This window comes from Terrapene carolina, unplaced genomic scaffold, assembly GCF_002925995.2.
Source record: "Terrapene carolina triunguis isolate 2854851 unplaced genomic scaffold, T_m_triunguis-2.0 Scaffold142, whole genome shotgun sequence".
NCBI classification, from domain to species: Eukaryota; Metazoa; Chordata; order Testudines; family Emydidae; genus Terrapene; species Terrapene triunguis.
In genome coordinates this window covers 3,190,153-3,210,270 of record NW_020664493.1, presented here as the reverse complement: position 1 = coordinate 3,210,270, position 20,118 = coordinate 3,190,153, and the positions used below count along the sequence as shown (strand labels likewise).

Sequence of the window (20,118 nt, the reverse complement as noted above, 5' to 3'; positions counted from 1 at the left end):
TGTATTACTGTAGCACCTCAGAACGCTTGCTTAAAGCTACTCACACACTTAGGCTGTGATTCAGCAAAGCACTTAAGTGCAGTACTTTGTATCAAACTGAGTTCACCTGTTTTATACCTGAATAGGCTCTCCAGTGATGGGGTTCATCACCTCTCTGGCAGCAGTTCTCATACCCAGTGCAAAATTGGCCACTCTTTTGGCATGACTGGCAATAGGCACTGGGACTCCTCCAACTACCATGTATGCATCGCCTATTGTTTCAACCTGACAGACAAGGGAAAAAATGCAGTAGTCAGACAGGGCCTGATTCAAAGCCCATTGAAGTCAATGGAAAGGCTCCTGTTGACTTCACTGGAAAGCAAAACGCCCAGTCCTGTAAGGTGCTGAGTGCCTTGCTCTCCCATTGAAGTAACTGGGGGTTGGATTCGTTCATCATGTCACAGGACTGGGGATGAATCTAGGGTGTAGCTGTATATGAAATCTTTTTTCATTAGTTTATATACTTTATAAACTCTCCAGTGACAAACTCTTAGTTCCTGAATCTTCATGGTGGGGAGAATAGGGAGGTGGGATGGTCCCCCAAATTTTCATCTCAAAAGTTTGAAAATAAGTCAAACTGTGTGTTGTGGTGATAGCCATTCTTCTACATTTTAGCCTCTCTTTAGAATTTCAAATATGGGAAACAAAAGTGCAGTAAAGAATAGCACAGAACACAAGTAACAAACACTTACTTTATACACGTTGTGAACACTGGTTAATCGATCAAACTTTGAATACATGGAATTCAGCATGTTCACGATTTGGATAGGCTCACAGGCTGAGCAGATATTTGTGAATGTCACTATATCACTGAAGAGAATCGTGCAGGAATTAAATTCCCCTGAGGGAGAAATCAGATATGAGATGCATATTTCTTTATAAAAGCATCCACTGTTATTTGACTACGACAATAATAAAAGTTGACAATAGATTTCTGTAATCTGCCAGACAAAATCCTATTGACTAGTTTGAGCCAAAGCACACAGAACTCAATGGAAAGATGCCCATTAACTTCAATTGATATCAGATCAGGCCTAAAACTAAGAACCTAAAATGCCCAAATTGTATTGATGGGCTCCACCTAAACCAAAACGGAACCAGATTGCTGGCGCTTAAAATTAAAAAGGTCGTAGAACAGTTTTTAAACTAAGGGCTGGGGGAAAGCCGACAAGTGCGGAAGAGCATGTTGTTCGGACGGAGACATCCCTTAGGAGAGGATCTATAAATGGAGATTCCCTATGTCCTAATAAGGAGGAGAGGATGGAAAATGATAAAATACAGGGAGGATCTGATGAGAAACAGTCAAATGAGAAAAAGTCTCATTCAATTATGTCATGCACTAGGGGACAACCAAAAAATGACAAGTTTTTAAAATGCTTATATACCAATGCTAGAAATCTCAATAATAAGATGGGTGAACTAGAATGCCTAGTATTAAATGAGGATATTGATATAATAGGCATCACAGAAACCTGGTGGAATGAGGATAATCAATGGGACACAGTAATACCAGGGTACAAAATATATCGGAAGGACAGAACAGGTCATGCTGGTGGGGGAGTGGCACTATATGTGAAAGTAAGCGTAGAATCAAATGAAGTAAAAATCTTAAATGAACTAAATTATACTATAGAATCTCTATGGATAGTAATTCCATGCTTGAAAAATAAGAACATAGCAGTAGGGCTATATTACAGACCACCTGACCAGGATGGTCTTAGTGACTCTGAAATGCTCAGGGAGATTAGAGAGGCTATTAAAATAAAAAACTCAATAATAATAATGGGGGATTTCAACTATCCCCATATTGACTGGGTACATATCACAGCAGGAAGGGATGCTGAGATAAAGATTGTTGACACCTTAAATGACTGCTTCTTGGAGCAGCTAGTCCTGGAACCCACAAGAGGAGAGGCAATTCTTGATTTAGTACTAAGTGGAGCACAGGATCAGGTCCAAGAGGTGAATATAGCTGGACTGCTTGGTAATAGTGACCATAATATAATTAAATTTAACATCCCTGTGGCAGGGAAAACTCCACAGCGGCCCAACACTGTAGAATTTAATTTCAGAAAGGGAAACTACACAAAAATGAGGAAGTTAGTGAAACAGAAATTAAAAGGTACAGCACCAAAAGTAAAATCCCTGCAAGCTGCGTGGAAACTTTTTAAAAACACCATAAGAGAGGCTCAACTTAAATGTATACCCCAATTTAAAAAACATAGTAAGAGAACCAAAAAAGAGCCACCGTGGTTAAACAACAAAGTAAAAGAAGCAGTGAGAGGCAAAAATGCATCCTTTAAAAAGTGGAAGCTAAATCCTAATGAGGAAAATAGAAAAGAGAATAAACTGTGGCAAATGAAGTGTAAAAATATAATTAGAAAGACCAAAAAAGAATTTGAAGAACATCTAGCCAAAGATTCCAAAAGTAATAGCAAAAAAATTTTTAAATACATCAGAAGCAGAAAGCCTGCTAAACAACCAGTGGGGCCACTGAACGATCGAGATGCAAAAGGAGCATTCAAAGACGATAAGGCCATTGTGGAGAAACTAAATCAATTATTTGCATCGGTCTTCACTGTAGAGGATGTGAGGGAGATTCCCAAACCTGAGCCATTCTTTTTGGGTGATCTGAGGAACTGTCCCAAATTGAGGTGTCATTAGAGGAGGTTTTGGAAAAAATTGACAAACTAAACAGTAATAAGTCTCCAGGACCTAATGGTATTCACCCAAGAGTTCTGAAGGAACTGAAATGTGAAATTGCAGGACTACTAACTGTCATCTGTAACCTACCATTTAAATCAGTTTCTGTACCAAATGACTGGAGGATAGCTAATGTGATGCCAATTTTTAAAAAGAGCTCCAGAGGTGACCCTAGCAACTACAGGCCAGTAAGCCTCACTTTAGTACCGGGCAAATTGGTTGAAACTATTGTAAAGAACAAAATTGTCAGACACATAGATGAACATAATTTGTTGGGAAATAGTCAACATGGTTTTTGTAAAGGGAAATCATGCCTCACCAATCTACTAGAATTCTTTGAGGGGGTCAACAAGCATGCGGACAAAGAAGATCCAGTTGATATAGTGTATTTAGATTTTCAGAAAGCCTTTGACAAGGTCCCCTCACCAAAGGGTCTTAAGCAAAATAAGCAGTCATGGAATAAGAGGGAAGGTTCTCTCATGGATTGGTAACTGGTTAAAAGATAAGAAACAAAGGGTAGGAATAAATGGTCAGTTTTCAGAATGGAGAGAGGTAAATAGTGGTGTCCCACAGGGATCTGTACTGGGGCCAGTCCTATTTAACATATTCATAAACGATCTGGAAAAAGGGGTAAACAGTGAGATGGCAAAATTTGCAGATGATACAAAACTACTCAAGATAGTTAAGTCCCAGGCAGACTGCGAAGAGCTGCAAAAGGGTCTCACAAAACTGGGTGACTGGGCAACAAAATGGCAGATGAAATTTAGTGTTGATAAATGCAAAGTAATGCACATTGGAAAACATAATCTTAACTATACATATACAATGATGGGGTCTAAATTAGCTGTTACCACTCAAGAAAGAGATCTTGGAGTCACTGTGGATAGTTCTCCGAAATCATCCACTCAATGTACAGCGGCAGTCAAAAAAGCGAACAGAATGTTGGGACTCATCAAGAAAGGGATAGATAATAAGACAGAAAATATCATCTTGCCTCTGTATAAATCCATGGTCCGCTCACACCTTGAATACTGCCTGCAGATGTGGGCGCCCCATCTCAAAAAAGATATACTGGAATTGAAAAAGGTTCAGAAAAGGGCAACAAAAATGATTAGGGGTATAGAGCAGCTTCCGTATGAGGAGAGATTAATAAGACTGGGACTTTTCAGCTTGGAAAAGAGGCGACTAAGGGGGGATATGATAGAGGTGTATAAAATCATGAATGGTATAGAGAAAGTAAATAAGGAAGTGTTATTTACTCCTTCTCAAAACAAGGGGCCACCAAATGAAATTAATAGGTAGCAGGTTTAAAACAAACACAACAAAGTATTTTTTCATGCAACGCACTGTCAACCTCTGGATCTCCTTGCCAGAGGATATTATGAAGGCCAATACTATAACGGGGTTCAAAAGGGAGCTAGATAGATTCGTGGAAGATAGGTCCATCAATGGCTATTAGCCAGGATGGGCAGGAATGGTGTCCCTAGCCTCTGTTTACCAGAAGCTGGGATTGGGTGACAGGGCATGGATCACTTGATGATAACCTGTCTGTTCATTCCCTTTGGGGCACCTGCCATTGGCCACTGTCAGAGGACAGGATACTGGGCTTGATGGACCTTTGGTCTGACCCAGTATGGCCATTCTTATGTTCTTATGAATTTCCATGGGATGTGGGCACCTGACTTTGGTAGGCTCCACTGAAATCCCAGCCTGAATATTTTAATATTTAAAGCTATACTGTCATAGCTGGCCACAGTTCAGCTGTATCTTTTATCTGTTTGCAATATTCTTCTAATCCGTTAGATGGGTTTTAAAAAAATACGGTTCCTATAATGTACTTATATAAAGTTATGCAAATACCCCAGTGACTATGAACAAACCTCTCCTGTTAAGACTGCTGGACTGGACCCAGAATGTCTTTTTCACCTTGTTTTGAAAAATATCAATTTTTCAGCGAAGAGTTTAATAGTAACTCTAAATTCAAGTTCACAGTTTTGTGCAGTCAAGTTCTGAAGCTCAGCTTTAAAGGCACAGACTAAATTTGTGCATGTAAATTGGGTAGATGCCAGAAGTTAAGGGCAGTGTTAGATGGCTATTTGATTTGCATGGGCAAATGTGTTTTGTTCACACAACTGCAAATGTTTGACCACCTGCCAATTTAAACACCTACTTAAGTGTTTTGCTGCATGGGGCTTATGAAATCAACCTTTCTTGTTTTAGTAGTTACCAGGTTAAAATCAAAAGAACATGTAATCCATATGTGCACATCTTACTCTCACGTGAAACCAGCCCTGCTCTTGATTGGTGATAAGAGTATTCACTCTTTCAGAACTGCACAATTTTGCCTTTGGGGTTAGATAAGGATAGTGGTGGTATCACATGCATCTTCTTATTCAGTGACTGCGGAAGGGAATGCCCATGGAATACTCAGTTATAAAGGCAATTGACAAGTTTTTAAGGCCAGCCACACTAGTTGAACCTGAAGAGTGTGAGTGATAATGAAAGTCCAGTACCTGCTTCCACCTTTTTGCCCTCCTTGAGCAGATTGGCTACATGCTTCGGCAGCATGGCATACAGCAAGGTTTCTGTTTTCTTCTTTTCAGCCTCTAAGTTCTTTGAGAGGATCCTGAGCTCTTCCTTCTTTCGCTCCAGCTGGTTGGACAGCTCTATCTCTGCCAGACGCTGCTGGTTCAAGAGAATGAGGTCCCTTGTTGTGTCATGTTGCGCAATGTCGGAGATGTGCATCTTTTGTTCCTCCAACTCCTCTAAACTGCGGAGCTTTGGTGAACACAGGTACATCATGCACTGTATGGACTCCATCCAGATCATTTGTCCTTTAAATAGAAAGGCATGGAGCAGTTCCAACACATTTTGATTTACTCCCCTACATATTCCCTGCCTGAAAACTTTCCCAACCTGTACATGAGACACTGACAATTCAGCTACGGTTAATTTTTCAGACACATGCAGTATTACTTTCCCCAACACACTGAGCAGGGCCGGCTCTACCATTTTTGCCACCCCAAGCAAAAAGAAAGAAAAGAAAAAAAGCCTCCCGGACTGTGCCGCCCCAAGAATGGACGGAATGCCACCCCTTAGCATGTGCCGCCCCAGGCATGTGCTTCCTCTGCTGGTGCCTGGAGCCGGCCCTGACACTGAGACACTTTGGGGGAAATCCTGAAATACTTGGCATTTTTATAAACTAACATAGAGTCTGCATGCACAAGCCAGGGTTAGTATGTGACTGTGGAATATACAATGGTTGGGCATGATGCAAAAAGAAACAAAAGGATATACCTAAAAAATTGCTCTCATTGTGACCTCTAGCTGAGTGGCTCATGAGCTGTGGACTGCGGAACACTAGTGGCCAGCACAGCACTTGCTGGTGATCCATGGAGAGCAGGCTGGTCAAATGATATTGGCTCTTCTTCCCTTTTTTGCCAGGAATTTTTGCAAGCATCCAGGGTCTTCATGGAAATATGAACCTGGATGCCAGTAAAAACTGCAGGAAACAAAAAGAAGCCACCCTAGCTGTAAAAAGCATTAGGGGCGGGATTTTCAAAAAACACTTAATCTCTATGGTAAAATTTCAATGGGAGAAGAGTTAGGCTAGGGCTCAGTGCTCGTGAAAATCCCAGCCTTGCATATTGTCTTAGAAATGTCACACAGTTGTGCCTGGGAGCTTGATTGGGACAGGAAGGGCCTACAAGATAAACTCTCCCTAAGGTTTGCTCCACACTATGACCGATTTGATAAACCATGCTCTAGCCATTAGTTGAAGGACACGTAGCCAAATTTTCCCAAAGTAAAATTATAGTTAAGAAAATTCAACCTCCAGGAGGCTTTTCAGCTACTCCTCTCTGCCTGGGTATCCCCCCAACACACACTGGGCAGCAGTGAAAAGCAGCTGTAAGTTAGTACCTCGGAGCTTCAGCATGGGTTGGTTTCTCCGTGAGTCAGGCAACATTTCTCTGTGTGCTCTGAGGACAAATTGACTGTTGATAAATTTCCTTATGCTGAAAATGGTGAAGGTAACTTGTGGATGGACGACAGTAAAGTATTTATCTACTCTGCTCCCTGGTCGCCGTAGTCCTGGCACAAACTTTTGAATGTTCACACCTGCCTGCTTGATCCTTAGCTAAGAACAGGAAGGAAAATCATAAACCTGGGTCAAAATTAAAAACTCTTTCAAAAACAAAGGAATGTCATGCCACAATTTACCTGTTTGAGGGTGTGGAGGAGAGAGGATAATTTAAAACCTGTTTAATTTTGGATTGAGTAAATATGTGTCCAGCCCCTCACTAGTCTGAGACCAGGGGCTACCGCTTTGTTATCTCAAGAAAGCCTGCTCAAGGTAGCATCTGGAGTCACACATTCAGAGTCCAAGCTTCTAGCCTGTGTCTGTCTGAGCCCACTTCCCACCCCTGCCCAACAGAAACTAACTTAGAGAGTTCAAGGAGGTGATAGAGACCTAGGCTAGGGCTGGCAGGACTCAAGGTGAGGTGACAGGAGCTCAAGAAATGCACAGTCCTAGCATTGAATCTGGGCATACAGTTGAGTTCAGATCTGCTCCCAATGACACCTGTGAAACCCCACTGATTTCAATGGGGTAAAATGATGTAACTTCAGCAGTATTTAGCCCAGTGTAAGTAGTTCTTCTTGCACAGCTACGTGGGAGGCAGGCAGCAACAGCGCTGCAGAGCCCAACACAGAGATTCATGATGGTTAACCATTAGAGTGCCAGACACACAGTCCTGAAGTACCATTGGCCAGTGGGAACGCTGACTAAGATGGCGGGTGTTTGTCAATTCTCATTTTAATTATGCACACGCAGATATCAAGACAAAATGTGATGTTCCTTCATTTCCAACATAAGGTGAGAGAGAGAACAATTAAGGCCAGATCCTCCGCTGCTGTAAATCAGTCTAACTCCAGCTTCCATGAAGTACATAGCAGCTGAGGATCCAGGCCTTAGATTGTTTTCTCTGCCATAACATCTTTAGCTACAAGCTTCCGACCAGGGAGGCTGTCTTACTTCTTCATCAAACACAATGTGGAAAGGAAAAGCGTTGCAGAATGTTCTCTCTTCCACCCAAAGCCTCTCTGGATAAACTGGGTCAAAAGTATGTGACAGGTTCCCTGCAAAAAACAAACATGAGGAATAAGGAGGAGACTTTCAAAGGCATCTGGGCACCAAACTTCCATGGAATGTCAACAGGAGTTGGGATGCCCTTTCTGCCTTTGGAAATCTCCCCTTCAGTCAGTGCTTAATTTGCTAATTTTTTACATTCATAACTGATGCAGAAAGCCTAGAGGTGTCCGGGCTCAGCCCTGGCACAAATTAAGCACTGCCCTCAGTCCATCGTACTCTGCTGTACAGTTGGTCAAAAATGCATCTTTATTTTCTGTGAAAAGCCTTGATGAAAAGATTTTTATTTTTCAGCAACGTTTATTGTGGATTTTTTTTTTTTGGTCAAAAAAATCCAGAAATATTTATGTTGTCAGACTTTCAACAACCCTGAAAGATTTCAACAAACATGGACATTTTTTCTCAATTTTTTTGATCAAAAAGCCATTTTTCATCAAAAAATGTCATCCAAGATCTTTTGACCAGCTCTAATCTATTTTTACATGGAGAGGAGCGCAGTCTAATGAAGAGGTTTTTAATATCAACTGAAACAGCCTGAACTTTGTTACTTAGTCCCTGCGACAATAAGCAGAAACTTTACCTTGTCCCTTGCAAATGCAGAGATCCTGGCAACAGTCTTACACAGGTGCTCCAGGTGTGACAGATTTTTGTTACTAATCTGCCTGAGGCATCAGGTGATCAGGCTGAGGCCACAGGATTGTTTGGGGAGGAGATGACGAAACACTCCAAGTGTCTAAGTTTTAAAGCTTTATTAATAAAATAATAAAATAACAGCAGTGAGTGTGGGGACTGCTCCCACGTCACTTAAAGGAAGCAAGAAAGCGTTAGTACCCCAGCCCTAACCCACTTTCATACTCTCACATGCATGACACATGGCTGGCCAAGCCTGGATGTAACGTAAGAAGAAGAGGGGGAGGGGTGAACGGGAGTTCTTGCCCCGTGCATTGGTCATCCAGGGTCCGCTGCGATCTCCGTCTTGCTTTGGCTCTCGGGAGGGTTTTAAGTCCTGGGTTCCTTTGGGGGTGTTTTCATCCAGGGCCCTCTGTTTCTGGTGCTCTTTGTACCAGTTCAAACCAGCTCGCTATGGCCTCCTCAGCTTCCCAAAACACCCCGGCTCCAGAGATTTTGTTTTTCCCCCTGTTGGCCTTCGCCGTCTCATTTGCTCTTACTGTTTTTACTGCTATCTCTGCAGCCCTGCTCAACTTTGTTCTCCTCTTCTCACGGCTGGGCAGCTGCAGATTTTTCGTCCCGCCCATGACCTTGGACCAGGGCCACCATCTTATCTGCACACGGAGCTAGCTGAAATATCGAGTTAACCTGTTCTTTGCTCTTTTCCTCCTTCCCCCTCTTGGCCTCTCGCTCCCTGCAAGAAAATCTTCCATTCCACACTTGCACCTTTGACCTTCCCACCCCCCTTCCCCAAATGCCTTGCGATGCTTACAACCATGTTAGCACCATACAATGCTGAACTGCCTCCCCATGGGACCCCCTGAGGGAGGGAGTCCTTGGGCCTGTGACACAGGCACAAACCAAAAAAGCATCTGATTGAAGAGGAAGTCAGAGACTGCCTGAGAGAAAGCAGGTCGTTGCATCTAGGCAACAAGGCCCATATCCTCAAAGGTATTTCGGCTCTCAATGTCCGTTGATATCAGTGGAAATTAGGAACCGAAATACCTTTGAGAATGTGGATCAAACTGTCTGTTGTGCTCTGTTTTCCTTGACCAAAACATAAGCCCTCGCTCTCTGGAACAGGAGAGCTGAAAGACTGTCTAAGTGTGTTGCTTGAGCTTCTTCGCTGTCTCACAGTCACTTATAAATGAACACTGGCCAAATGGATTTTAATTTCCCAAACTAAAGGAAAAAAGTAGCTATCAAACTGAAAACTCGCCTCAGAGGCCAAGTTTCTGCCCACAACAGTGTTTTATGAGCAATATATTAAACCCCTGAAATAGAGTTTGTGAAGAAAATGCTGACAAAGCGCTTGCCCACAGTAATATAAATACCCCTACCGTTGCTATACAAAGCTGCACTGTGTAATGCTGAAGGCTACTTCAGTCATTTTTGATACGACATTTTTTTCATAACAAAACCTTTTGGATAGCACAGAGAAACATTGTCAACAATGCATTTGGCCAGCTAGTAGCAGCAGTAACTGAATGGGGTGCTTAGAATCCTGCAGATGACGGAGTGTGACTAATGGCCTGTTTTTCTAGTTGTCAGTGGAAGAGCTCAAACTGGAACCACACAGCTTCTCCCAAACACATATAACCGCCACACAGCTGGGAATGGAGTGTGTGTGTATGGAGGTGGGGGGAGCAGGTTAGCACAATAGCCTTTCACCTCTTCAAATCCTGACTTAAAGGTGAACAAGATGGGCAGTTTCATCCTAGTTACCAGCAATGAACATTTTAAAAATTGCTGCACAATTAGCTGGCTTGACTTATGAGAGTACCTAGACTGGAGTATCAATGTGTTACCGGCCAGAAGAGTAGTGTGCTGGCAGAGCAGTATATGGAGAGCGTGCACAGCCCTTGTCCCTACTGTGCCTGGCTAAAGTGGTATTACTGCCTCACTGCCATGATAATTAAATTCATTCACAATACTTTCAGTGCATATGAATTTGGACATGCTGTAAGGTGCCATATTCACAGTCCTTGAGAATGAAGTCCTGTATCTATCCATGGAACGGATACTGCATGGGTAGCAGTAAAATAATCGACCCAACAGTACCTCAGAGCTGGCCTGGGTGGGACCCCGCTAAGGTAAGAAGATAGTTAATTCTTCCTGTTCGTTCCAGTCCTTGGCTTCTCTTCAGAGTCTGCCTGCAAGGTTGTGCTGGTGGTTGTTGTGGTGTGGCCACTTCACGCCGGGAAAGTAGACTGGGATCAAGTCTCTTCACGTTGGTCACAAAAACACCCCTATAAGTGAAAGCCTTTCCATGCTTCTATTAGTCTCCTGAGTGCAGGGGTGCTCAAAAATTTTGTGGGGTGCTCAGAATCATTAAACCAAACTGTAAAGCCTGTCTATAATGGAAACCACTTCAAGCCAGGGGGTGCGGTAGCACCCCCAGTACCCCTAGTTCCAGCCCCTATGGCTGAGTGGCCAGTCCCATTGCACTATAGTATTTTTAAAATAATCTAAACAGGAAAAAAATATTATAAAAGTCCCACGATGAGTATAGAGACCCAGGCATCAAGCTACATCAATGAACATGAAGAAAAGGGTCTGGGGCAAATAAAGTAATTGCAAATTATGGTCTGATCATATTTAAACAAGAAAACCTCTCACCAAGTCCAAACTCTGCTATCCGTACATAAATCAATGATATCATCTGGACTGTTTTACTGCCTCCAGTATTTATATCCAACAGGCTGCCATCCTCGTGGGAATGTGTCCATTTGTCTGCACAGCTGAGCCCCATATCTCATTATGATCACTGTAACGGAGGTTAGTACACTCACCTTTCCCAAATTTCACAACACTTCTCACAATATCCCAGTGGGATTTCTTTTCTGGGCAGCACGGGAGAGCAGAATAGTTCTCCGTTTTCTGAAAAGCTACGTCTCGTGCCTTCTGGAGAGCAGCAGCCAAAGAGAGGAGAATGCTTATGTGTGAATGATTCATACAGATGGTCCATTTTAACACGCTACAGTAAGACAACATTAAGGCTGAATTGTTAAGCACTTAAAAGACAGGAAATGCTAAAGCTAAGGTTGCACATATAACCTTCACTTTGCTTCATTGTGCATAGGCATGATAATGCCATCTTTAATTACATGATCATGTGCTCTTTCTCAAATTCAGTATATCACATCATTTTTAATTATTATTTCTTTAATTGATTATTCAGTCTCAGATGTGAACTCTAACCTATGACTTATCCACAGCTTTAGAGGCCTAATGCCCCACTGCCTTGCAGCTTGTGTAGACCTTACACCTCTGTGAAATACATCCACTTTGCCCTCATTTTACCTAGGAGCAAGGTGCAAGGTAGAATCAGACTCACCATCCTCAATCCAGCTCTAAACTTAAAGGGAGAATGTGTGGATTGTTTGCCTTAAAATATTTCTTGTAGATTAAGAGAAACCAGACAGGCACAGAAAACTGTAAGTAAACCTCCCTCGTTTCCATACATGATTTACTGCACCTCTTTATCTTTGTGGGAGTCTACGCTTTCTGGATTTATTGTCTTTTTGGTTTTTCTCTTTGGCCTTTTAGCCTTCTGCAGAACAAGAAATATAACATGCTCCTTTTTCCCAGTGCGCTCCTTTTCTTCACTCTGAGTAAGAATTTCCATTGTCACTTCACTGTTGAAGAAGTCTCTGGCAACAGACTCTATGATACCTGAATCAGAAGAAACAACAGATTTATATGGTGACCTATTCGTGTTAGCAAAACTTCTTAGGCTCTGTATCTCTTTTCTTCCTTGCCTAAGCTGTACCTCTCAGCAATCTCCACAATTATATTATTTATACTCTAATCTATTGGTATGAAAGATGCCATACGAAGTAACATTATAACCTGATTCTACACTGATTTTCACTGCTGCAAACCCACTGACATCAGTGATTCTGAAGACCATCTTCTTAATTCTGTTATATCAGCATAAATCCTAAGGAACTTCAGTGAAGGCAGAATTCCTCCAAATTCACACCAGTGGAAGAAATTTGGCCTGGAGTTAAAAATGTTCATAAAGTACACCTTGTAGGGGGCATTTGTCCTTTCTGTAACTTTTATTCTGTTTCTAGAAGGCAAAAGCAAAACAGGTGTCCTACCCCAATGTAAATCAAAGAGCATAATGTTCAGCCAACATGTTAGATCTATTCAGATTTCTCTCTGTCTGTCTGTGGTGTTTATAGAGTACCCATCCTAGTAATAGCTGGGCACCAGATGTGTGACCCCCAACAATTTGGATTTTATCAAGTTAACAAAGCCACACACACAAACTAGTAATCATATGGGTCCATTTTGATTCTCACATGTGGAAACAATGCTGCCCTTTAAAAACCCAATATCTCATTACTACTGTCTCTTTAAAAGTGGGTGGGACATGGTACTTAGACACTTCACAAGATCCTGTACCTCAGGTCTGACCTAAGCACAGAAATTGCAGTGGTTAAACTAAAGAGGTGTTTTTAAATTTACCAATGCAGGCTAAACCAGTTATAAACCAGGTTTAAAGCAAATTAAGTGTGTCCACGCAGGGGTTTGCACTGGTTTAACTAAATCAATTTAAAAACATGCCTTTAGTTAAACCAGAGCAACTTTGCACATAGACCAAGCCTAAAGTCCTGCACACACTCCATGGCCCCCACCGATTTCCTTCCATGAGAGGAAGGGAGCCCCACAGCTGCTCTGAAAGGATCTCCTGACAGGAATCTCAGGGAATGCTCCAGCTCATAAAATTGTCACCCTTCAAGCATTTGTGCTTTTCTTTTCTGTGTGGAGAAACAGCTTAAGGCTCTGTTGTCCATTTTTACCCAAGCACCTAATCAAAGTTCAGAGGCATGGGGATGCGCCAGTTGGGGGCAGAAACTGATGATGGAGTCTGGTATTTTCTTTGATGCAAACTTGCTTATTTACAAGCAATGGACAAGGTCCTGCTCTTCCAAATGCAGGATGAACTAGAAACAAAAGAATAGTTTCTTAGCTTGCAGCCCCAAGCCTCTCTAGCCAACACCAGCTCTAAAAAACTCATCTCTAGCTTTTTCCAGGTCATTCACCATGCTTTCAGGCTGTTGCTTTCGTGCTTTTTGCTGCATAGTCTGTCTCTGATTTGTGTCTGTACCCCAGCTTGTCTATTTCACATACTCATCTGATCAGAACTATTATCCAGTGGAACCTTCCACCTAGTGCTTAATTTGTGCCAGGGCCGTGCCCTGGCACCTCTAGGCTTGGCAGTTCATAGCCCTGGCACCTCTAGGCTTGGCAGTTCATAGCCCCGGCACCTCTGGACTTGCTGCATCAGTTTTGAACGTAAAAAAATTGCTTGAGCCCTAGCATCTAATTGCTTGAGCCCCAGCACCTCTTTCATTACAAATTAAGCACTGCTTCCACCCAGCTGGGGCTAGTTTCTGGGCAGACTCTATTAGGCTTTGTTTTAGGTGTCCCCACCCCACCTGCCTTAATTGTCTCTTATCACTGTCTCAAGTGAAGGGTACATTCACACATCAGTTTTAACGCAACCTGGAACAAGGTTTAACCCAACTCATAACAGTATATAAAAACCTTAGAGGGTCCAAATATTGTCTTTGAAGGGCACCAGATAAGCCAAGAAGGGTGGTCTCAGGGATAAAGCATAGGACTGGAGTCAGGCAGGCTGGGTGGGGCTCCGGGCCACCTCAGTGCCTCATGGGAGTTGTAGTTTGGATGCATCATGGTCCTATTCTCCTCTATTGGATGGACATCTCCCATGATGCACTTAGGTGACAGCAAGAGGAGGGACCATGGTGCATCATGGGAGATGTAGTCCAGCCAGGGAGTCTGGCCCATAGAAGAAACTAGGGGCATGAGAAACCATGTCAGCATTTCTATGGGAGAAAACCTATTTTCTGACCATCTCCACTCTCACATTAGAAATGATCCCAGACCAAAATACTCAATCTGAGCACCTAGAGATGAGGTGAGATGCTTCTTCTGAATTCAGAAGCTGAGGCTCAGCACTGAAATGTTTTCTTATTATTATTTATAGAGCACTGTCATTAGATATGCTGGCCCTTTAAGGGAGCCTACAGACTAAGTAAGGCCCTGGTTCTGGTTCAGCCCATAATTAAGATAATTCATTCATTTGTTGGCCAGGAACCATGTGACAATTCCCCCCCCTCCCCACCCCCCTTTGTTTTGGACTTTTGTTATCTTCTTGTAGAAGACCTTGTAATTTGGCCAGCAGGCTAAACCACATTAACTACCCAGTTGCTGAGGGGAAACTGAGGCATAGCTGTCTCTGATGCTAGACCAGGTAATTAAGCAATTGCACAACATGCCCCAACAGCATAAGGCACTTTACAAACAAGATGACCAGTCCCTGCTCCAAACACCTTACAGTCTAGACAGACAATGTACTGCTGAAGCAGCATGGAAAGCAAAGTGACTGGTGGCATTCAACACGTGTCCTGTTGTTCCCACCATTTTTGTCTCACTCCCTTTTAAACTAAATATTCCAGCATCCTTTTGTTAATGCTTCATTGTAGGGAGTACTAAGAGTCGTAGGCCTTTTGGAAGAAGTGTGTCTTAAGGAAGGGCGAAGGAGGAGAAGAGGGAAGTGGAGATGGAGAAAAGCATGAGGGGGCTAACTTTTCAGAAAGAGAAAAGAGAGAGGAGCAGAGAGGTGCAGGAACTAAGCTGAACATGGCCTTGAAGGTGAGGACTCAAAGTGCTAAGGTCCCAGGGAGCCCCGGGTGACAGGTATCTGAGAGCACACTATGGCCTACTATGAGATAATATTGGTTTTACCTGGGACAATATGACACAGGCCTCTCCTGTCAGAATAGTAGTGAAGTAGCATTGCCCCGTCTGTCCTCTTTTCCACACGAAATGATGGTGCATTCATTTCCTAAGTAAGGAGATGAGAGAACCCAGTACACCTGCATAGTCACCTGTCCGAGAGATGTCATTGAGCTATGCTGATTTACACCAGTGGAGGGTCTGGTCCACTATTTCATCAGTTACTTCAAAGACATAAAGACTTATCAGCAAACTGAAAACTGGCATGAAAAAAAAATCTAATCTGATGGACTATGGCATTGTCTCTTCTTTGCTTGAGGGATTTTTGGTTTTGCACTCTGGGTATTTGTTCATGGGATTCTGGGGTAGCTTTGGCACGTTCCATCATTGCCATGCCGTTTTAGTGAACGCAAGAACCAGAAGTGGCCACAGGATATTTTGAACTCTCTCACTTGTACCTGCAAATCTGCTGTTAGGCATTTAGGGGCAAATCCTTCCAACACATAGAAACACACTCCTTTGGCAGAGGAACCACTGCAGTGCTATTGCAAAGGGGAGAGGTAAGCCTTGGGAAAGCAACATAGAGAGGGGTGTACCGCTCCCTCGTGGCTTCCAGGATGGCTACCTCCAGGGGACTTGGGATGGACCAGAGTGGACACGAGAAGGGCAAAGCTGGAGGATCCGGCAGTGCCTCCAGTGTTCCTCCCCATGTGGAGATGAGTTTGTAAAACTCTTTAGGGTGGAATAGCTTCAGATTTCCAATTCCACTGCCAGCACGTGGGCTGATGTGGAGGATTCCCCATCTTCTTACAGGAGCAGGATGGCAGGGAGAGGATTTCCTCCATAAAGCACAGAACTAGAAAAATTGCCAGGGAGTGGAGCCTCTTTAATTTACATTCACAGAAAGAAGACAGTACCTGGTAGGACAATGCAAGGTAACTATGAAGGGCATCTAGATTCTCGATAAATTCAGTTAGATTCCCTCCCAAAGTCTGTAGCATTCGATCATAGCCCGACATCTTACAGAAAGTAAAGAAATATTCTCCAAAAAGTTTCAGCATTGCGTCTTCTGACACATCTGTGTAAAAGATATTTGGATTTACAGCTGTGCAATGCTATCTAAACCCTGTGACCTGACCTAACCTTTAAGGTCTGAAACGGACACAGGCAAATGGCCTAGGCCCCACAGGTGACCTATTACAAAAATTGTTGTGATCTGGTGGGTAGAGCTGGGAGAAAATGTTTTTGGCAACTAGTTTATTTGCTGACAAATGCCGTTTTGACCAACCCAAAGATATTTGCGAACTTGTCTCGAGTTTGCCAAATCATTTAGCCGTAACCAAAAATTGAAAAAATGTTTCTGACTGGAGTCACAAAACAGATGGAGGAACAAGTGGTTGGCTTCTCCTTAGAAGCTATGGCCCAGTGCTTAGGGCACTCTCCTGGGATGTGGCTTCAATTCCTTCCTCTGCCTGATATGAAGAAGAGATTTGAACTTGGATCTCCCACATTGGAAGAGAGTACCCTAGGCGATGGGGTACACTGTTATGGGTTTCCCTGTCTCTCCTGTTCCACTTTTTGTAAATAATCATCAGAGCAGGGACTGCAGCTTGGTTGTCCCAAATCCTAGGTGACTATCCTAACCACCAAGCTAGAGAGTCATTCTCTTTCCCTGGCCCAATGACTATTCTTGAATAACTTTGAATTGCCACTGTGAATGACAATGAATAGTCATTGGGCCAGGAAAAGAGAATGACTCTATAGCTTGATGGTTAGGGGGCTATTCCTGCAATGCGGGAGACCCAACTACAAATCCCTTCTCCACATTAGGCAGAGGGGGAATTGAAGCCAGGTTCCCCACATCCCAGGAAAGTGCCTTTACTCCTGGGCTAAAGCTTATAAGGGGACCACTGCCTCCTCTCCCACTAGCTAGTTTGTGAATCTAATCCGCCTTTGCTTTTGTTACAATACCTGAAATTGAAACAAAAAATGTTGAATTGGGCTTTTGAAATTTTTTCCAACATTTCAATTCATCACAAATTTTCAAAATTCTCATATTTGGTTCAACATACACTGAGACGTCAGTGAACCAAAAGATCCGTTATGCACCCAGATCTACTGGTGGGGACAGTTTTCAGCATTACATCTATTTTTGACTTTAAATACACCAGACCTTAATGAAGCTAGCAAAGAGCCATTATGGCAGCACCTACAGTGGAAAATGTTGGCTGTGGTGTATGTTGGTGGAATCCATTACCTTCAGTGGGCTTAATCCTGGTTTACACCAGAATAAATGAGTTTGAAATCAGGCCCTAGAATCTAGTTCATTTCATTTATGCTGCTTGCGCTCCACTTTATCAGGCCACTGTTTCCTTAAGATCCCGGTGTTTGTTGCAATGTTGATTAAGCCATACTGTCAAGGCTGGTACTAAACAGAACTGTGGATTCCCTAATTCCCAATAGTAAAACAGCTCTTTTGTGGATAAGAAAAACAGATAAGAGGTATCAGGCTGAAGTAATTTAAGACCATGTTGACTCCCGGGGTTAGTACCATGCTACAAATCCTACATCCCAATACAGCTGCCTGCAACAGCCATGCTTTAGACCAGGGATCGCAGTGAATTTTTCTATATTTAAAAAGAGAGAGAGAGAGATGACTCTCTTTTGGGACTGTAGTGTTCAGTAACCCACCAGCTAGGCCCACCCTGTTCTATAGCACTTCTTATCCAAATGCCAAGAGAATAATGTACCATATGTTCCGTGTCTCATGACAACAAAGCTTGCAAAACTTGGATGTGTGAAAGACTCACATCTCACCTCAAATTCACATGGCGAGAACCTTGGGGGTGCTGCTCTCATGAAGGTTTGGGCTGATGGGGGTAAAGTTTTGTGCTTAGAACTGAGAAACGAGTCGCCCTCTTTCCCCCAGTCATCCTCTCTCCCCTCCATCCCCAACAATGGCCTCTCTCTGGAGAAGCTACAGGGACATCTCCAAAGCCCTCTAATGTAAGCAGGAGGGTTGTACTGGGGCATCCTCTGCAGGAGGCTGGGGATGACAAGGGATCAGCTCTGGGAATTCCTGGAGTTCACTGATCTCCAGCCTCCAAGTGCATTTATGGGAACTAGGTCACTTCCCGCTTCCACAAACAAATAGCAAGGTTCAGTTTGGGAAGCCCTTTGTAAACAAACCGCTACAGATCTCTCTCAGCCCCAGTGCAATGGAAAAGCTCCACAGGTCTGGCAGCTCCCTGACTGGCTCCTAATACAGCTGCTCTGGGGAGCGCCCAGCGCTCTGAGACAATCAACTCCAAAGCGCTGGCAAATGCAGCAATGTGCGGCAGGCAGGCTCAGTGCAAAGGCTACCAGACTTGTGGGGCTCCTACCACCCCCAGCCAGGCACTCCAAAGGGAGGGGGCTGGGCCATGGACCAGAGCTAGCTGGGCAAGGAGGGAGCACCCGCTGCCTCATCCTTCTGGATCACACACCTTCCACACTCTTCATGCTACGCAGCCCCCAGGAGATGTTACATGAGCCCTACCAGAGCTTCCCTTTGAATAGCACAGCTCCACGGCGCATCTAGTGGGGGGGCGCATTGTGTTACTGCCATGAGCTGGCCTCTTAGCCAGCCAGGGACAGTTTCAGTGTGAAGAGCACTGAGTAAGCGGTCAGTGCTCAATAAGCCAGCAATCAGGTAATGAGCAGTCCTTACCCAGTATTTTGCAGGCTTCTTGGATCAGCTTCAGGGTAATAGCATCATCATACACAGTGTAAGTCATGAAGGTGTCTTGGACCTCTGCCTGTGTTCTGACAAACACAGAAAATTAAGATTTATGATGATACAGAAGTGTACGGGGAGATTTTGGCAAACCAGTAAAGTGCCTGAACCCACTATGGCTCATTGCTAAAAGCAGCCAAGTCAGCAGGCCGTAAAGTGGCCATGTAGCAAGCTCAGCTTGACCAAGGCAGGAGGAGAGGGGGTTTTGGGTGCCATAGAAAAGGCAGCTTGACCCCGCTTCCTTCCTGATAAGAATTGTGTTGAAGTTGCTGATACATGCATTTTAGAAGAGCAGGATGTGCCCCTGGAATGTCTATTGGGGTCTCAAGGCTGCAAACTCTGGAAAAACCCACACCTGGTTAATCGATAATCAGAAGGAGCCTCTTGCTTGACCATTGGAACTGCTTGCTTAACAAGTTTTCTTTAAGGGACATGTCATTCTATTACTAATATATAAATAAGGGGGAAAAGTTTGAGGTAGTGGGACTCTTCAGGACTGGACTCTCCCTCTAGATGCACCTTGTGTTCCCCACTGGCAGATGGGCTGCTGCTGTGCCACTCAAGAGCCACACTCAGCTTTGGTAATTATCGAGGGCTGGGGGTGTTTTACTAGGGTTACCATATTAAAACATTTTAAAAAGAGGACACTCCATGGGGCCCCGGCCCCACCCCTTCCCCTTCCACGCCCCCGCCCCAACTCTGCCCCTTCCCCGCCCTGGCCCCGCCCCAACTCCGCCCCCATTCCAACCCCTTCCCCAAAGTCCCCGCCCCAACTCTGCCCCCTCCCCTGAGCGCCCCGCATTCCCCCTCCTCCTCCCTCCCAGCCACGCGAAACAGCTGCCCGAGCGCTACCGGCTTCACGGTTTGCCGGGCAGCCCCCAGACCTCCAGACCCTGCGCCCCCGGCCGGGCGCTTCCCCTCCCGGGCTCCAGCTGCACTGGGGAAGTTCCCGGCCGGGGGGCCCAAGGTCTGGCGGTCTAGGGGCTGCCCGGCAAACCGTGAAGCCGGT

At 44.1% G+C, this 20,118-nt stretch overlaps 1 protein-coding gene across 1 annotated transcript in view; it reads right to left on the bottom strand.

Moving 5' to 3' along the window:
• Window positions 1-20,118, bottom strand: part of LOC113406859 (guanylate cyclase soluble subunit beta-2-like) — a 34,307-nt gene that overhangs the window by 8,712 nt on the left and 5,477 nt on the right. Inside the window, exons 3-12 of the mRNA XM_026653651.1 lie at window positions 19,044-19,138; window positions 16,252-16,412; window positions 15,344-15,443; window positions 12,039-12,235; window positions 11,353-11,464; window positions 7,778-7,881; window positions 6,664-6,880; window positions 5,256-5,576; window positions 732-880; window positions 118-264 (exon numbers count right to left, since the gene is read on the bottom strand). Of these exons, the coding sequence (XP_026509436.1) occupies window positions 118-264; window positions 732-880; window positions 5,256-5,576; window positions 6,664-6,880; window positions 7,778-7,881; window positions 11,353-11,464; window positions 12,039-12,235; window positions 15,344-15,443; window positions 16,252-16,412; window positions 19,044-19,138 (1,603 nt within the window). The remainder of the gene's footprint in view (window positions 1-117; window positions 265-731; window positions 881-5,255; window positions 5,577-6,663; window positions 6,881-7,777; window positions 7,882-11,352; window positions 11,465-12,038; window positions 12,236-15,343; window positions 15,444-16,251; window positions 16,413-19,043; window positions 19,139-20,118) is intronic.